The following is a 12,291-nucleotide window of genomic DNA, read 5'->3' as shown; positions in this document are numbered from 1 at the left end:
GACCAAGCCTTTCAGAGACACAGCAGCTTTTTTGTTTGCCCACAGGGGAGGAATCCACTTGGAAGGCTCCCTGAGATCTAGGAGTGAAAAATGAAGTTGTAGGTCCAGTTGTGGGGGATACTGACACACTCACTCTGAGTAAGACTGTGAGATCTCCAACACACGCTGATGCCAAGACCTTGGCTTTACATGTCAGCTGGAAATTACCATGTCCAGAAGAAACTCTAGGCTCTTGCCACCACCCTGACCTGGTGCTCCAGGGCCCGTGTTTCTGTGCTCCACCAATAAACATTTGCATAGCAGAGAATGAAGCGACCTGGAAAGATTTATCGGCCACTTTTTCTGTGCCACAGCATGGCTCACAGACTCATAGGACAACAAAACCCTTCCCATCTAGAAATATGCTGTAGGAACCCCCTTGCCAGCAGCGTAATTATCATCCGTCATGATTAGATCATCCTTAGTATCAGAGACAGGCTAGTAAATGACTGCATATTTAGCCAGGTGTTCACTGAGGTCAATAGCTAATCTGCCACTGGAGGAGAGATTACCCCAGTCCATAAAACCCTTCCCTGCCATAAAATAGACAATAATCTATGGAGCAGAGAGCAGAATTGGCTTCCCTGGTTCTTCCATACAGCTGCTCAGTGTCCTGTGGGTGAAGGAAAAGCTCATGAACTTTTGCAGTGCAGTAGTGCAGAGGGAGACAACACCAGGGGCAGCGCGAGCAGAGTGCTGCGTCCCCGTCGGGGCAGCTGCTGGTAACCTCTCCAGGGCTGTGCACTGTGTCCCCTCCAGAGCCACACTGAGAAGCTGCAGCAGGTTGAGAGGAAGGCGAAGAAAACCAGCAAAGAACCAGACCAGGCTTGCAAAAAAAGTTCTTGAGTGTTCGGTGGGTTTAAGTTTTTCAGTGATTAAGGAAAGGTATTAAAACCTTTTCACAGTGGAGAGGTAAGAGCACCTGATGAGCAGGGAGATAAGCAGACGGAATCAGGAGATGGAGGAGGAATCAGGACGGTGAGGGCTCTGTTCTGGCAGCCAGATGACGTTGAAGGTCTCTGGGGATCATTGCCGAGACTGGTCTCTGCTTGCCCCACAAGAGAGGACAGACCCGGGGGGTGGCAGGGAGGCTCTCCGCTAGTGTGATGGGAGCTGCTGACACAGGGGCATTCAGCAAGAACAAATATTCAACCTGAAGCGACGCTCAAGGTGTTGCGCTCTTCCCAGCTGCAGACAGCGGTGCACACCTGCTCCAGGCAGAGCATCCTCACTGCAGGCTGGGCATCCAAATAGTCCTGCAAAGCACAGGCAAATGGTCCTAATCCCACCTGTTAAAAAAAAATGGCACCAAACCACCAGCCAGTGGGTTACGATGCAGAGCAGAGCCAAAATTTCTGTTCAACTCAGAAGAAGTTACAGACAAGGACAGGCTTTAGGAGCACACCAAGGCTGTTTACAGCTCCACCGCTCTGGAGATAGACTGCTCCTGGGCAGAGGCACAGTGTTTGCAATGCCCCGGTAGCAGAAATATTGCATCCTTACCATATAGTTTTAAAAGGATGGCATGTGTGTGTGGGAAGACTTTGAAGCTAGCTCCTACTTTATTGGCTTGTTCATCGTTAACCAAATGAATGAAGGTGTCTGGGGGTGAAGGGAGGGTGCCAAGTTTCAAAGGGTAACTTAGCTCAGTGCAATGAAGTGTGCTGTCACAACAGGAGCTCCCGTGGCTGCAGGCTGGAGCTGGAAAGCAAAATGCTGGAGAAGATTCAGAAGGCACTCACGATTCGTAGCGGCACCATCAGGGAGCTGCTGGCAGAAGCGCTGGGGATGTTCATCCTCATGGTAAGCAGGAGACAGGCCCAGATGTGCGTGTCTGTGCATGTGTGCGTGTGCAGGGCAGGTGAGTGTGTAAGCGTTTGCAGCAGCAATTTGTAAGGTCAGTGGTTTCCTACCACATCCTCAGGGTTGCTCACCAGCTGATTGCTACTGCTCACCCCTCTGCTCTGGTGGGGCAACAGCTTCCCATCAGGCAGACCATCTGTCAAAAACCTTCTGGAGGAAAAAAGCAATGCGGAGGGTGGAAGGTGGGCACTGGGAGAGTGTGAAGTGGGTGGGGATGAGCCGCTGTTTCAGTTCTCTTCTAGGAGAAAAATGAAGAAGAGTTGGGGAATGAAACCAAAGAGCAGTGCCTGGTCAGATGGGTCAACGCAACACTTGTGCCAAACCCCCTGAAAGATACCATGCAGCGAATAGAGGCTTTTCTTCCTGCTGTGCTAGAGGCGATGGTGTGGCTGGGGAGTCCTGCACAGGTTTGGGGAGCAGGCCCTGACTCCCCTACCACAGCCAGCCTCTGTGAAATGAGAACAGCATTCATCCATCTTCCTCTTGGGGTTGTCAGGGTAATGAACGCCTGTGAAACTCTCTGGAGCCACAACCCACCATTAGGAAATGTGATTACCAGGTGTAAAGCATGCCAGGATTTTGCTTTTGGTTCTCTTATGCTGGCAAATGAATAGTGCTTATCCAAATCATACAGAAACTCCCCCCTTGCCTGAGGGATCTGTTTCATGCAGAAAAAGTGAAGAGGTTTTGAGTTGTCGGGCTGCTTCGGAGGTGTTTGGGGAGAGGGTGAGGAAGACTTTGCAGTCAGAATTGATCCCTGACGGGGGTGAGGTGCCCACCGGGACCAGAGTCTTCATGTGTTGGGCCAACATAGCAAAATGAGATCCTCCCTCTGAAAAGGTCCAGTAGCTGTCTGTGCCAACTTACTACACCTGGACTTAGCTTGCAAGCACTGCTGGGCTGAGAGAGATGCTTTGGACTGGACAGAGGCTGGCATGGAAGGGCTGAGGATAATCCAAATAACACATACTTGGAGATTTGCACAGGAGGAAGATAAGATTTGTGTAAACATGGGGACCTTTTGACACAGCTGTCTGTACAGATAAAGGTGCTTATTTTCAAGGGCAATGATCATATGTGCAAAGGATGCTTGCTTTTTATCACATCTTATTGCACATCCAGCTCCTTGAAGTTCACTCCTTACTACACAGGTAGTTTTGCACGCATTGGAAGTCAGAATACAGATATCTATGACTCCTCAGCAGGAGCTGAGCAAACCATTTTCCTTTTCCATTCCCTTTGTGTTTTGGTTGTGGAAATTTCCAGGTGATAAAGATCAAGTTCAGGGGTGTCCTGCCAGGGCTGTCTCTGGGAAGCGGCATGAGAAGGAGACTTTTCTCTGCACTCTGACAGTCCAAGGCAGATTTTGGAGCCTGCAGCTCATGTTGGCTCTTCCCTCACTGATCCTCACAAGGGAATACAGTAGGAGGAGGGACACTGCACACAGACCCCCATCAAGGGCTGGCTGCGAACAGCATCCAGCATCCGAACGTAGCATCCAGCATCCAACTCTTCAGCAGCCCCCTGAGCCTCACTGCAACCGGGAATGTGCTGGCTGCATCTCTGGGATGCCTGGATGGCTGTTAGTTGGATGACAGCACTCAGCCAGGGCCTCTTGCTTTAACGGACAGGCAATGTTCATAGAGGAGGGAACTATGCAGCGGGAGTAAACAGCACAAGGAGCAGGGACATAGGAAAAACTAAAGTCTATTTTGGGACTGTGAGAATAGAGGAAGAGACCAGAGGTTTGGATCTGTGCTGAAAAACAGATTCTCTGGCTTGTCCTATGTTTTTTTGAGGATAGTGCTGTTCAGCTACAACAGGCATGTCTCCTGCCCTGCACCCCTCTCTGCACCTGCATGCAAAACCTGTGCTTTATGCATTTGGCTTCTCTCGGATGTGGCTTTGGAAAAGCTCAGAGATGAGTAGGCAAAGTTTTTATAAGGGCATTGCAGATGCTGGGGGACATCCTGGCCACTGCTTTTTGGGGCTTTTGCTGAGGCTCACTGAGAGAAGGGCTCACGCCATGCAGGTTTTAGCTCTGTGCAGAGCACAGACTGCGGTCTGTGTATATAAGAGAGATAAGAACAGTGTCTCTGGGAAACAGGGAATTTTGGTGATGTCTGAAAGGGAAGAGGGAGAGCAGACGCATGAGATAAAATTTGGATCCAGACACAGCAGCCAGTAAAGATCTGAGTCAAAACAGCACAGGCCAGAGCAGAAGTTTGTTGCTGGACAACGTACTGACTTTTTTGTCTTGGAGGGACATGTCACCCTGGATAAACATCGGTGCAGTTCAAGGAACAGGATACACTCTCCAAGCCCTAAGTGGTTTGTGAGGCAGAGACCTCAAGAGAAGCTTTGTCCTTCTCCAGATTTCAGTGTAAGAGCTGTGCAAAGAACTGATTTTTCCACCTTCTGACCACATTAAAAAAGTGAAATAGAATTTACTTTCAGGCCAGAGCAATTTCTTGAATATGTCTTTTCCTGCCAGAGGGTGTTTACTTTTCTTTTTAATTTTTTTCCCGGTTCCCCTTTAGTCACAAAAAAAATATTGAAATTTTGGCTGTTTTCAAACAAAGTATATATGTTGAAAGGAAAAGTCAAACCAGAATTTCCCTCCTTGTTTTTTGCCACAATAAGTTACCAAAATGAGAGTTGAATTTGGCAAATAGCTATGTGCTGCCCGAACTACATTTTTAGTCAGTAAATTGCACACCAGGAAAAGAAAGGCAACAAGAATTTGCCCGCCCTCCTTCCATCCGGCTTGGGTGCCGCCTCTGGGCAATCTGTGGTGATGCTCCCCTGCCTCATGTCCCTGGCTTCAGGTGCAGACGCCCTTACCGCGGCTGTGTGAGTGATCCCAGTTGAGCCCGGGACCTCGGTGCAGGTGTCTGGGGTTCGTCTCCCTTGTATCCAAGCCAGACCAGAGCGTCTGGTTTGGTGCGATGGTCACCAATGAGGAGTAATCCGGTTATCCATTCAGTTTTTGCGGAGGAGGGTCATTCTCACTTCATCTCCTGACCATGGGCACCTTAGAGTCTTCCTGTCTTTGGAAGTTTATTGCAGAAAAAGTAGCAAAGCAGCTCAGTCCACCACAACAATAACACTCCTTTTAACACTTCTTTTTCTCTTTTTTTTTTCCCCATGCACTAGGTCTTTGGCTTGTCTTCCGTGGCACAAGTGGTATTAGGAAGAGGAGACTTTGGGCAGCATCTGAGCATCAATTTGGGATTTGGCATTGGTGTTACCCTGGGCATCCATGCAGCTGGAGGAATCTCTGGTGAGCAGGACACTTGAGCACAGGACATCTCTATGTCCTATGACGGCCACATGCATTGGAGGCAGTAGGAGTGGGCTGCGGAGGGGTGGGTGATGGCATGACAAGGCAGGGCAGTGCCCTCACCAGAAAAAAAGGCAGTCCTAGGGTCCCCAAGCAAGAAGAGCAGAGAGGTCTGGTGACCATAACCACGGTCAGCCTTGTGACCCAGTGATCACAGCCAAGTCCATAGTGGGGAGGCAGGTCTGAAGTCAAGCCAAGGAGTCGCGATGGCGCGGCAGCATCAGAAGCAGGGGACAAGGCATGCACAGCATACCTACAGTATGCTGACCCCAGACGCGTGTCCTGAGCTGAGATAGGTTTCAGCAGTGCCCTGGCTAGGTGCTTGGGATATGCCATCACGGCCCAAGGAGACAAGGAGCTCTGAAAACATGCTGCCAGTCTGACCCATGGAGAAGTAAATAATTTATTGCAAAGGAGAGCTTACTGCTGATGTTGCAACAAGGAATGGTATGCAAATTTTCTCCTTATCATCCACACCCATGCGCACACGCCCCACGCGAACTCAGGAGGTTGTGTTTCAGGACCATGGGGTGGTATCTCTCACATGACAGAGCATTACCTTTGCCTTGTGCAATTTCTGCATTCATTTGCACCAAGAGAAGAGATTAAGGGCTCTAGTGGGCAGGAAATTAAAGCAAGTCCTTGCTCTTGAACTGTTGGAGCAGAGAGATGTCCAAGGCTGGGGCTGGCTTGGGAAGGAAAATTTTTCCATGCAAGCAGTCAGCTCTTGGTCTCCCTGTCCTTTTGGAGCTGGTGGAGACATCCTGGGGAAAGTGGGCTGAGGAAAGCAGGTCCCCGCATTCCCAGGTGACGTTTGAGATGGAGCTGATCTGCTGAGGACTGGGAAGTGGGAGGAAGGGTCTCCGCTCAGCCAGCAACAGGCTGGCTCTGGAGCCAGCTTCAGGGCTTCTTGGCATTATGATTTGGCTTCATTTGTCTCACAAGATGTTTCTTGTGATCTCTGAAATGGCTGGTCATGCCTGCAAAGGATCAGAAGATCGAAGAAAAAGGGGTCTCCCTCCATTTCAGTTGTGGTTGTGGGACTGTAGCAGGCGGTACATGCTTCTTCATGTACTTTCACTTCACTCTGTCCTGTACTTTGGTGAGATGACGTGTGTCTGGCTCTTACCCCTTTCTGAGTCTGGAGTAGGAAAAGGCCACTAAGGTTGCAGCATTTACTAACCCCCAAAGTTTACACCTACTAGGCAGGAAAAAGCAAATACTTCCTTTGGACTCGTGGGGAGATGAGGCCTGGAGAACAAATGTGGTTTGCACCGAGGGAACCAAACCTGGATCCACTTAATCTTTCTTCAGAAGCACCATTGTGATACCAACCTCCTCCACAGAAGGTGTCCCCTCAAAACAGGGAGAACTGGTCTTGCACTGTTTGAAAGCCATGTACTAAAAGGTGTATGGAAAGGCAGTCCAAGATTACAAACTCTGCAGGGGAAGGACAGGGTCTGCTCCACACTAGTGGGAGCAACCATGGTCTGGCCAGGATTGACCATCCTGGTAACCCTTTCTCAATGCAGTGACATCTAAGAGCTAATTTGAATCCCTGCTGATAGCCCTGTGTAGGATTTGCTTTGCAGACATGAAGATATGGGGCATCAGTGGTTAATTTTGCAGTTTGTTTCCCCGGCGTCTCATGCCTTGCCTGCCAGATGTGCTAAGGGCCCCCAGATCCCATCAGCTGGGGTGCTCAGCTCTGCCAGGATGAGGCCCTCCTTGTCTATCAGATGTTTTCAGAAGGCCTTGCGATTGTTTGGGTTAAGATTTGCCTCATCTACCTGTAGCCATATAATAGGTGGGTGATGAGTCTAAGTTCTGGGCTCCCTTTAAGTTGAATAGAGAGAAACTCATACAGAGAGAAACTCACGCCATGCCAAGAGCGGTGTCTCTGACAAGTGAGATGACTGAGGCAGCCTGTGGTTTACAGAGAGTAAAGCAGAGGTTGTCTAATTTTTAGAGGACTAAAGCTAGGAGCTCTCTGCTCTGAATCATTTAGCTGCCCAGGGAAAATGGGTCAGTTTTGAGTCTGTGCTGGAGGGACACCCTGCCCTGCGAGAGTCTTGGTGTTCTGGAGCAAGGTCTGGGTGGTTACTGTGGGGCCTGAGGCATGCTCCAGAACAGCCGCATCAGGGTCAAGACCACTCTCTTTTGCTGTGATTTTGCAGGAGCTCATCTGAATGCTGCCATCACCTTCACACACTGCATTTTAGGAAACCTCCCTTGGAGGAAGCTCCCAGCTTATCTGATTGGCCAGTTCCTGGGCTCCTTTACGGCAGCAGCCACTGTCTTCGGCCTCTACTACGGTATGGTTGTGTCTTTATCACAGGGATTCCTGTGAGCACGATTTTGGTCTTAACTCACGGTTCGTCAAAAATATTTCCTTTTATAGTACCCAGCATGATGTCTGGGTGAGGAGGGCGAGCTCCTGGCTTGTGGGACAGACCTTCATAACTCAACGCCAGAGCAGGGCCCAGATATATCTAGGAAGGATGTGCAGTTCCTGGAGAGCACAGCTCCTTTTGCTCAGGGCATTCCCACTACCAAAACCTGTCCTCAACTCACGGCCAGTAGCTGCATTTCGTCAGCATTTTGTTTCCAGGATCTGCAAAGGCTTGAGTTAGATGGACTACCACATATTAGGTACAGCTGGAGCTCTGGGGGACTCTGCTGGTCTGTAGAAAACAGAACAGCAGTCATCTGTGGTTTTGAGTTGTGAGCAGAGGACACACCACCCATTGGCTCCAGCATGTTTCAGTCTCCGAGGGGCAGAGGGATGGAGGCCTCCAGTGCACCCAGGGCGCCTAGCCTGTCCCGGGCTCCTGAAGCAGGGACATGGAGCTGGTAGGCATAAGGAAGCAACTGCAGACCAAAGTCTGCAGGTAACCGATATTGGTGAGATCATGCCCTGCGAGGGGTGTGTCACCTCCATCATATCTCCCATTGCTTCTCTTCCCCTTGGTGTCCTTGCTGGCTGCAATGGATGGACTTGCGTACATGCCATGTGGGGTGAACTCTGTGCTAACTCCTGTAATTGCCATTTCTCCTAGATGCTCTGTATGACTACACCAAGGGGAACTTTACAGTGACGGGACCAACTGCCACGGCGTCGATCTTCTCCACTTACCCCGCTCCCTGTGTATCCTTGCTGGGGGGCTTCTTCACAGAGGTCAGTGGGGACTGCTCTGGTGTGCTAGGAGAAGGTGGGTGGTAGCAGGTGCTACTGCAGGTCTGCTATAGGGGACTCACAGTGGTATGTTTGCAGACACAATCACAACCTCTACTCCAAGGAGCCCACCATCCGGGCAGGTGCCCCACAGGTAGGATCCAAGGCACCTTGGTGGCTGAGCAAGCCTAAAAGCTAACGCCTGCACGCTGTTCTGCAGCTTGGTCCTAGTGCCCTCCAAACACCTTCCCCGCATGCAGCCCAAGCAATGGGAAGTGAGAAGCTGAGCTGTATCAGGAACTATCTCCTTTGGGCTCTGGGCAGATCTCTGAACTGTTCTTCTCCTTTTTGGATCCTACACCTGCTCCACTCTCCCAGGCAGCTCTGCTGGCTGCCCCTCACTGGCACAGAGGGCCCGGGACTGTCTTCACATGAACACTGCCTGTCTGGATGGAACCTCTGGGGTTTGAACAGTCCAATGTAGACTGTGTACAGTTGATTCCCAGCATACAACACAATGTCCAGATGCCCAGAAATAGGAAGGGGATGCTTCAGGGGACGTGGAGCACTGGGACACTGGAGAAGGAAGATTCACTTCCAATTCAAATCTGAGGAAGCCTGTGCTTTTGTCTCTGAGCTGACAAAACTCTTGCCTGGGCATGATGAGGAGGACGGTGAGAGCTGGAGAGCCTACAGGTGGGGACCTGATCACTCAGCCTCCTGTGGAGCATGCAGTGTCCTTGCTGCACAAGAAAGTAAATGACAGTGACAGTGCATTGCCAAGAGCTGCAGAGTTTCTGCTTTTGCTGGCATCTTTGTCCAAGGCTTTCCAGATGCATTTTCTGAAGCAGAAAGAGACAGGAGTCATCACCTCTATTCAAACCACAGTTCCTGACGTCTTGGGCACTGCAGATCTACAAATGCCAGCTACGTACTGTCACAGATGGAAGATTCAGTTTCCCAGATGAGAATCTGGTATCATCTGCTTTTAGTCCTGAAAGGGCTAATGCAACAGGCTATATAAAACATAACTCCCTCTAGGGAGGATCAGATTTGTCTCATTAGCAGTTTGTTACGGCTCTGCCTCTGTTAGACGAAATGTACTTAAGTAACCCATGTCCCTAACTTCAAAGGTGGAGGGAGAGGACAGTGCTGAGAAGTTCATATCAGTGCTAGAGCATTTTTGGTGATGAGGTGGAAACTTTTTTGCTGGGAAATGAGTCTGGACTTTTCTTCAGTCCACCTGTGAGGAGGGAATAACATTGGGGTCCTCCCTGACTTGATCAGACCATGAATCCCACCTGCTCTTCCATTCTGGGAAGTCTGTTCCTCTCTGCTGAGCAGGATCCTTCTGCCTTCCCCATTCTCTCTCCTGACCTGTTCCCCCTTTCCTGCCTCTGCAGTTTACGGCGACAGTGATGCTGATGCTGGGCATTCTGATCATCCATGACGAGAAAAACAACGGAGCCCTGAAAGGCACGCAGGCTCTGCTCACGGGTATCCTGGTCCTGGGCATCGGCCTGGGGATGGGGATGAACACAGGCTATGCCATAAACCCCTCTCGGGACCTGCCCCCCAGGGTCTTCACGGCAATTGCTGGCTGGGGAATGGACGTCTTCACGTGAGTGACCTGTTTTGCTTTTACACTGCTCAGCTCACAAGGAGAGGAGATAAGCCCAAGATAAAATGGTCATGAAGCCTTTTTCTTTGAACCAAGTGATGGTATCGCTGCAGAGTGCTTTCTCCATTCTCAGAGAGCAACAGTTGTGCATAGACGAGCCCTGTGCATTGTGTACACAAAACTTGGGATACACGAATTCTCCAGCATGGGATTGATCTTGACATTCAGATACCTCAATTTGGGCACCAAATTGGCTACCTGTTAGCTAGAGATCTAGCTGGTTATTGCAGTGACTGGAGAGCCAGAGGACAATTCAGCTCACCTGAAAGCAGGTACTTACAGCTGGATTGCTGAATAGCTCTCCTAAATTTAGATGTCTGAATCCGGAGATGAAACCCTGCCTTCCCCTATCTAGTAAGATGGTGCCATGCTATGGCTTTTCCCATAGAGAGGGCATTAGCAGTCTCTCCTGTCCCGGCTGCCCATTTTCATTAAAATTCCAGAAAATCTCTTTGAGAGCTTGGTAGAGAAGGTGCAGATGTTATTTGAAACTGGGAGGGAAAAGGTGTGTGTGTGTCTGTCTGTCTGACAGTCACACTCATCAGGATCACACAGACTACTTCTGTAAGAGAACAAGAAACCTGCAGACAGTGCAGAGCCACTTTTGCAGGCCGATGAGGAAAATGATCCTCCCTCCAGCAATTACCCTGGTGGATAGAGAATTTGTCTAAGCCAGTTGTAGGGCCCAGTATGTGAAGTGGGACTAGACACCTCTGCTCACACAGCTCACTCCTGCCCCGGCAGACTCAGCTCACCTCACCCTGTGCCATGCGGCGGCAGGGCAGCAGTGCATCTGGCTCACCGGCTGCCTCTTCTGTGTTTCATTTTAGGGCTGGACATTGCTGGTGGTGGGTCCCACTCACAGCTCCGATTCTGGGAAGTCTTGCTGGTGTTTTAATCCACAAACTCTTCATTGATTTTCATAACCAACCTGTCCCAGAAAGTGGAAACGAGAAAGGACAGCCAGCGGTGGAGACTTCTACGTTGTGATGGCCACGTGCTCCGAGGAAAGGGCCTGACAGCAAAGCCTATGTGGATGTATGGACTGACAGCCAAAGGGTAACCAAGTGGATAAGGGCATGTGCACACCGTTTCTCCACCCTGCAGGTGGAGAAATGAGGGACTAGTCTTCAATAACATACTCTGTTTAACCAGACAAACTGCGTCTTTGAGACACTGGGCAGACCCGGGTAGGGCTAGATCTGTCTGTGACCCGAAGAAATTATTCAATCTCCCTGTGCAATAATCTACACAAAAAAAAAAAAAAAAAATCATCACATTCTGGAGAAAAGCAAAGCAGAGCTGCAAGACTCCAGATACCTGTATGTTCATAGAAATCAAAATACAGGATCCAACAGTGGCAGAAACAACTTAATTAACTTAAAGGAATTTTGATCTGGAATATTCTTTGGTAAGAGGCAGATATTACACTGATGGATCAGGGGCCTAGGGTTGCTTTCATTTGCTAATCTATCACCCTAATGAACAACTAGTTTAGCAGAGCACAGAGAAGAGAAGAGCAAGGACAGCCTGAAATAGAAGCCTGAACCTGATTTTTTTTTTTTTTCATGCTTGGTTTTGGTTTTTGCTTTTTGATCTGAACATTCAGGAAGCACCAAAAAATTAGTAAACTAAACTACAGGGTCTCCCAAATCCTGGCACAGCATTGCTGGAACACGTTGGCATCATGGAACCATATGTGTTTCTGACAGGCTAGATTTTAACTACCACCATATGAAAGGATTCAGACAACTTCTGTGGCAGCATCCCTAAACGCTCAAACAAAAAAAACCAAACCCCTTTTCTCCACTCTGAATGCATGAGAAATGTGGGAATAGGCTACCCTGCTCCTGCAGGAATTCTGCCACCTCCATCTGAATGACGAAGTGGGCCTGCAACAGCCTTACAAGCTTGAGGTATCATTGGTTTAAAAGTAAAACAGTATCAGAAGCTGCCTGTTCCCAGGGGGGTGACAACAGTCTTAACTTTTCTAGAAAGTCCTTAAGCAAGTATGGTATGTATGTCAAGCACGTGACGGCAGTCCCCGGGCTGGGTACCATGAACACACAACACAGGGATCTCCAAGAGTAGGAAGTGACAGAACATCAATACTGCACAGAATTCCAGAAAATGGCATTTACTGGCTTTAATGATCATTCACAGCTCACTATTAAAAGGATTACTAATGTA

The 12,291-nt window shown here is 49.4% G+C and overlaps 1 protein-coding gene across 1 annotated transcript; it reads left to right on the top strand.

Annotated features, from left to right (window-relative positions):
• Positions 1-1,701: 1,701 nt before the first annotated feature.
• LOC143172418 (aquaporin-7-like) lies at positions 1,702-12,239 on the top strand. Its single transcript, XM_076361860.1, has 6 exons — positions 1,702-1,842; positions 5,059-5,185; positions 7,423-7,560; positions 8,305-8,423; positions 9,824-10,041; positions 10,932-12,239. Exons 1-6 carry the CDS (start codon positions 1,753-1,755, stop codon positions 11,089-11,091), a joined length of 852 nt encoding a protein of 283 aa, XP_076217975.1. The 5' UTR covers positions 1,702-1,752; the 3' UTR covers positions 11,092-12,239.
• The last annotated feature ends 52 nt before the right edge of the window (positions 12,240-12,291 follow it).

The sequence above is a fragment of the Aptenodytes patagonicus genome, chromosome Z, assembly GCF_965638725.1.
Source record: "Aptenodytes patagonicus chromosome Z, bAptPat1.pri.cur, whole genome shotgun sequence".
In the NCBI taxonomy this organism is placed as follows: domain Eukaryota; kingdom Metazoa; phylum Chordata; class Aves; order Sphenisciformes; family Spheniscidae; genus Aptenodytes; species Aptenodytes patagonicus.
Note: the sequence above shows the minus strand (reverse complement) of the source record. Positions and strands in the feature narration are given on the sequence as shown.

Excerpts from the sequence above, each read along its gene's own strand:
- LOC143172418 (XM_076361860.1), top strand. The coding sequence starts at position 1,753 with ATGCTGGAGAAGATTCAGAAGGCACTCACGATTCGTAGCGGCACCATC. Across the intron at positions 1,843-5,058 it reads TGGGGATGTTCATCCTCATG|GTCTTTGGCTTGTCTTCCGT; the intron begins GTAAGCAGGAGA and ends CCCATGCACTAG. Across the intron at positions 10,042-10,931 it reads TGGGGAATGGACGTCTTCAC|GGCTGGACATTGCTGGTGGT; the intron begins GTGAGTGACCTG and ends GTTTCATTTTAG.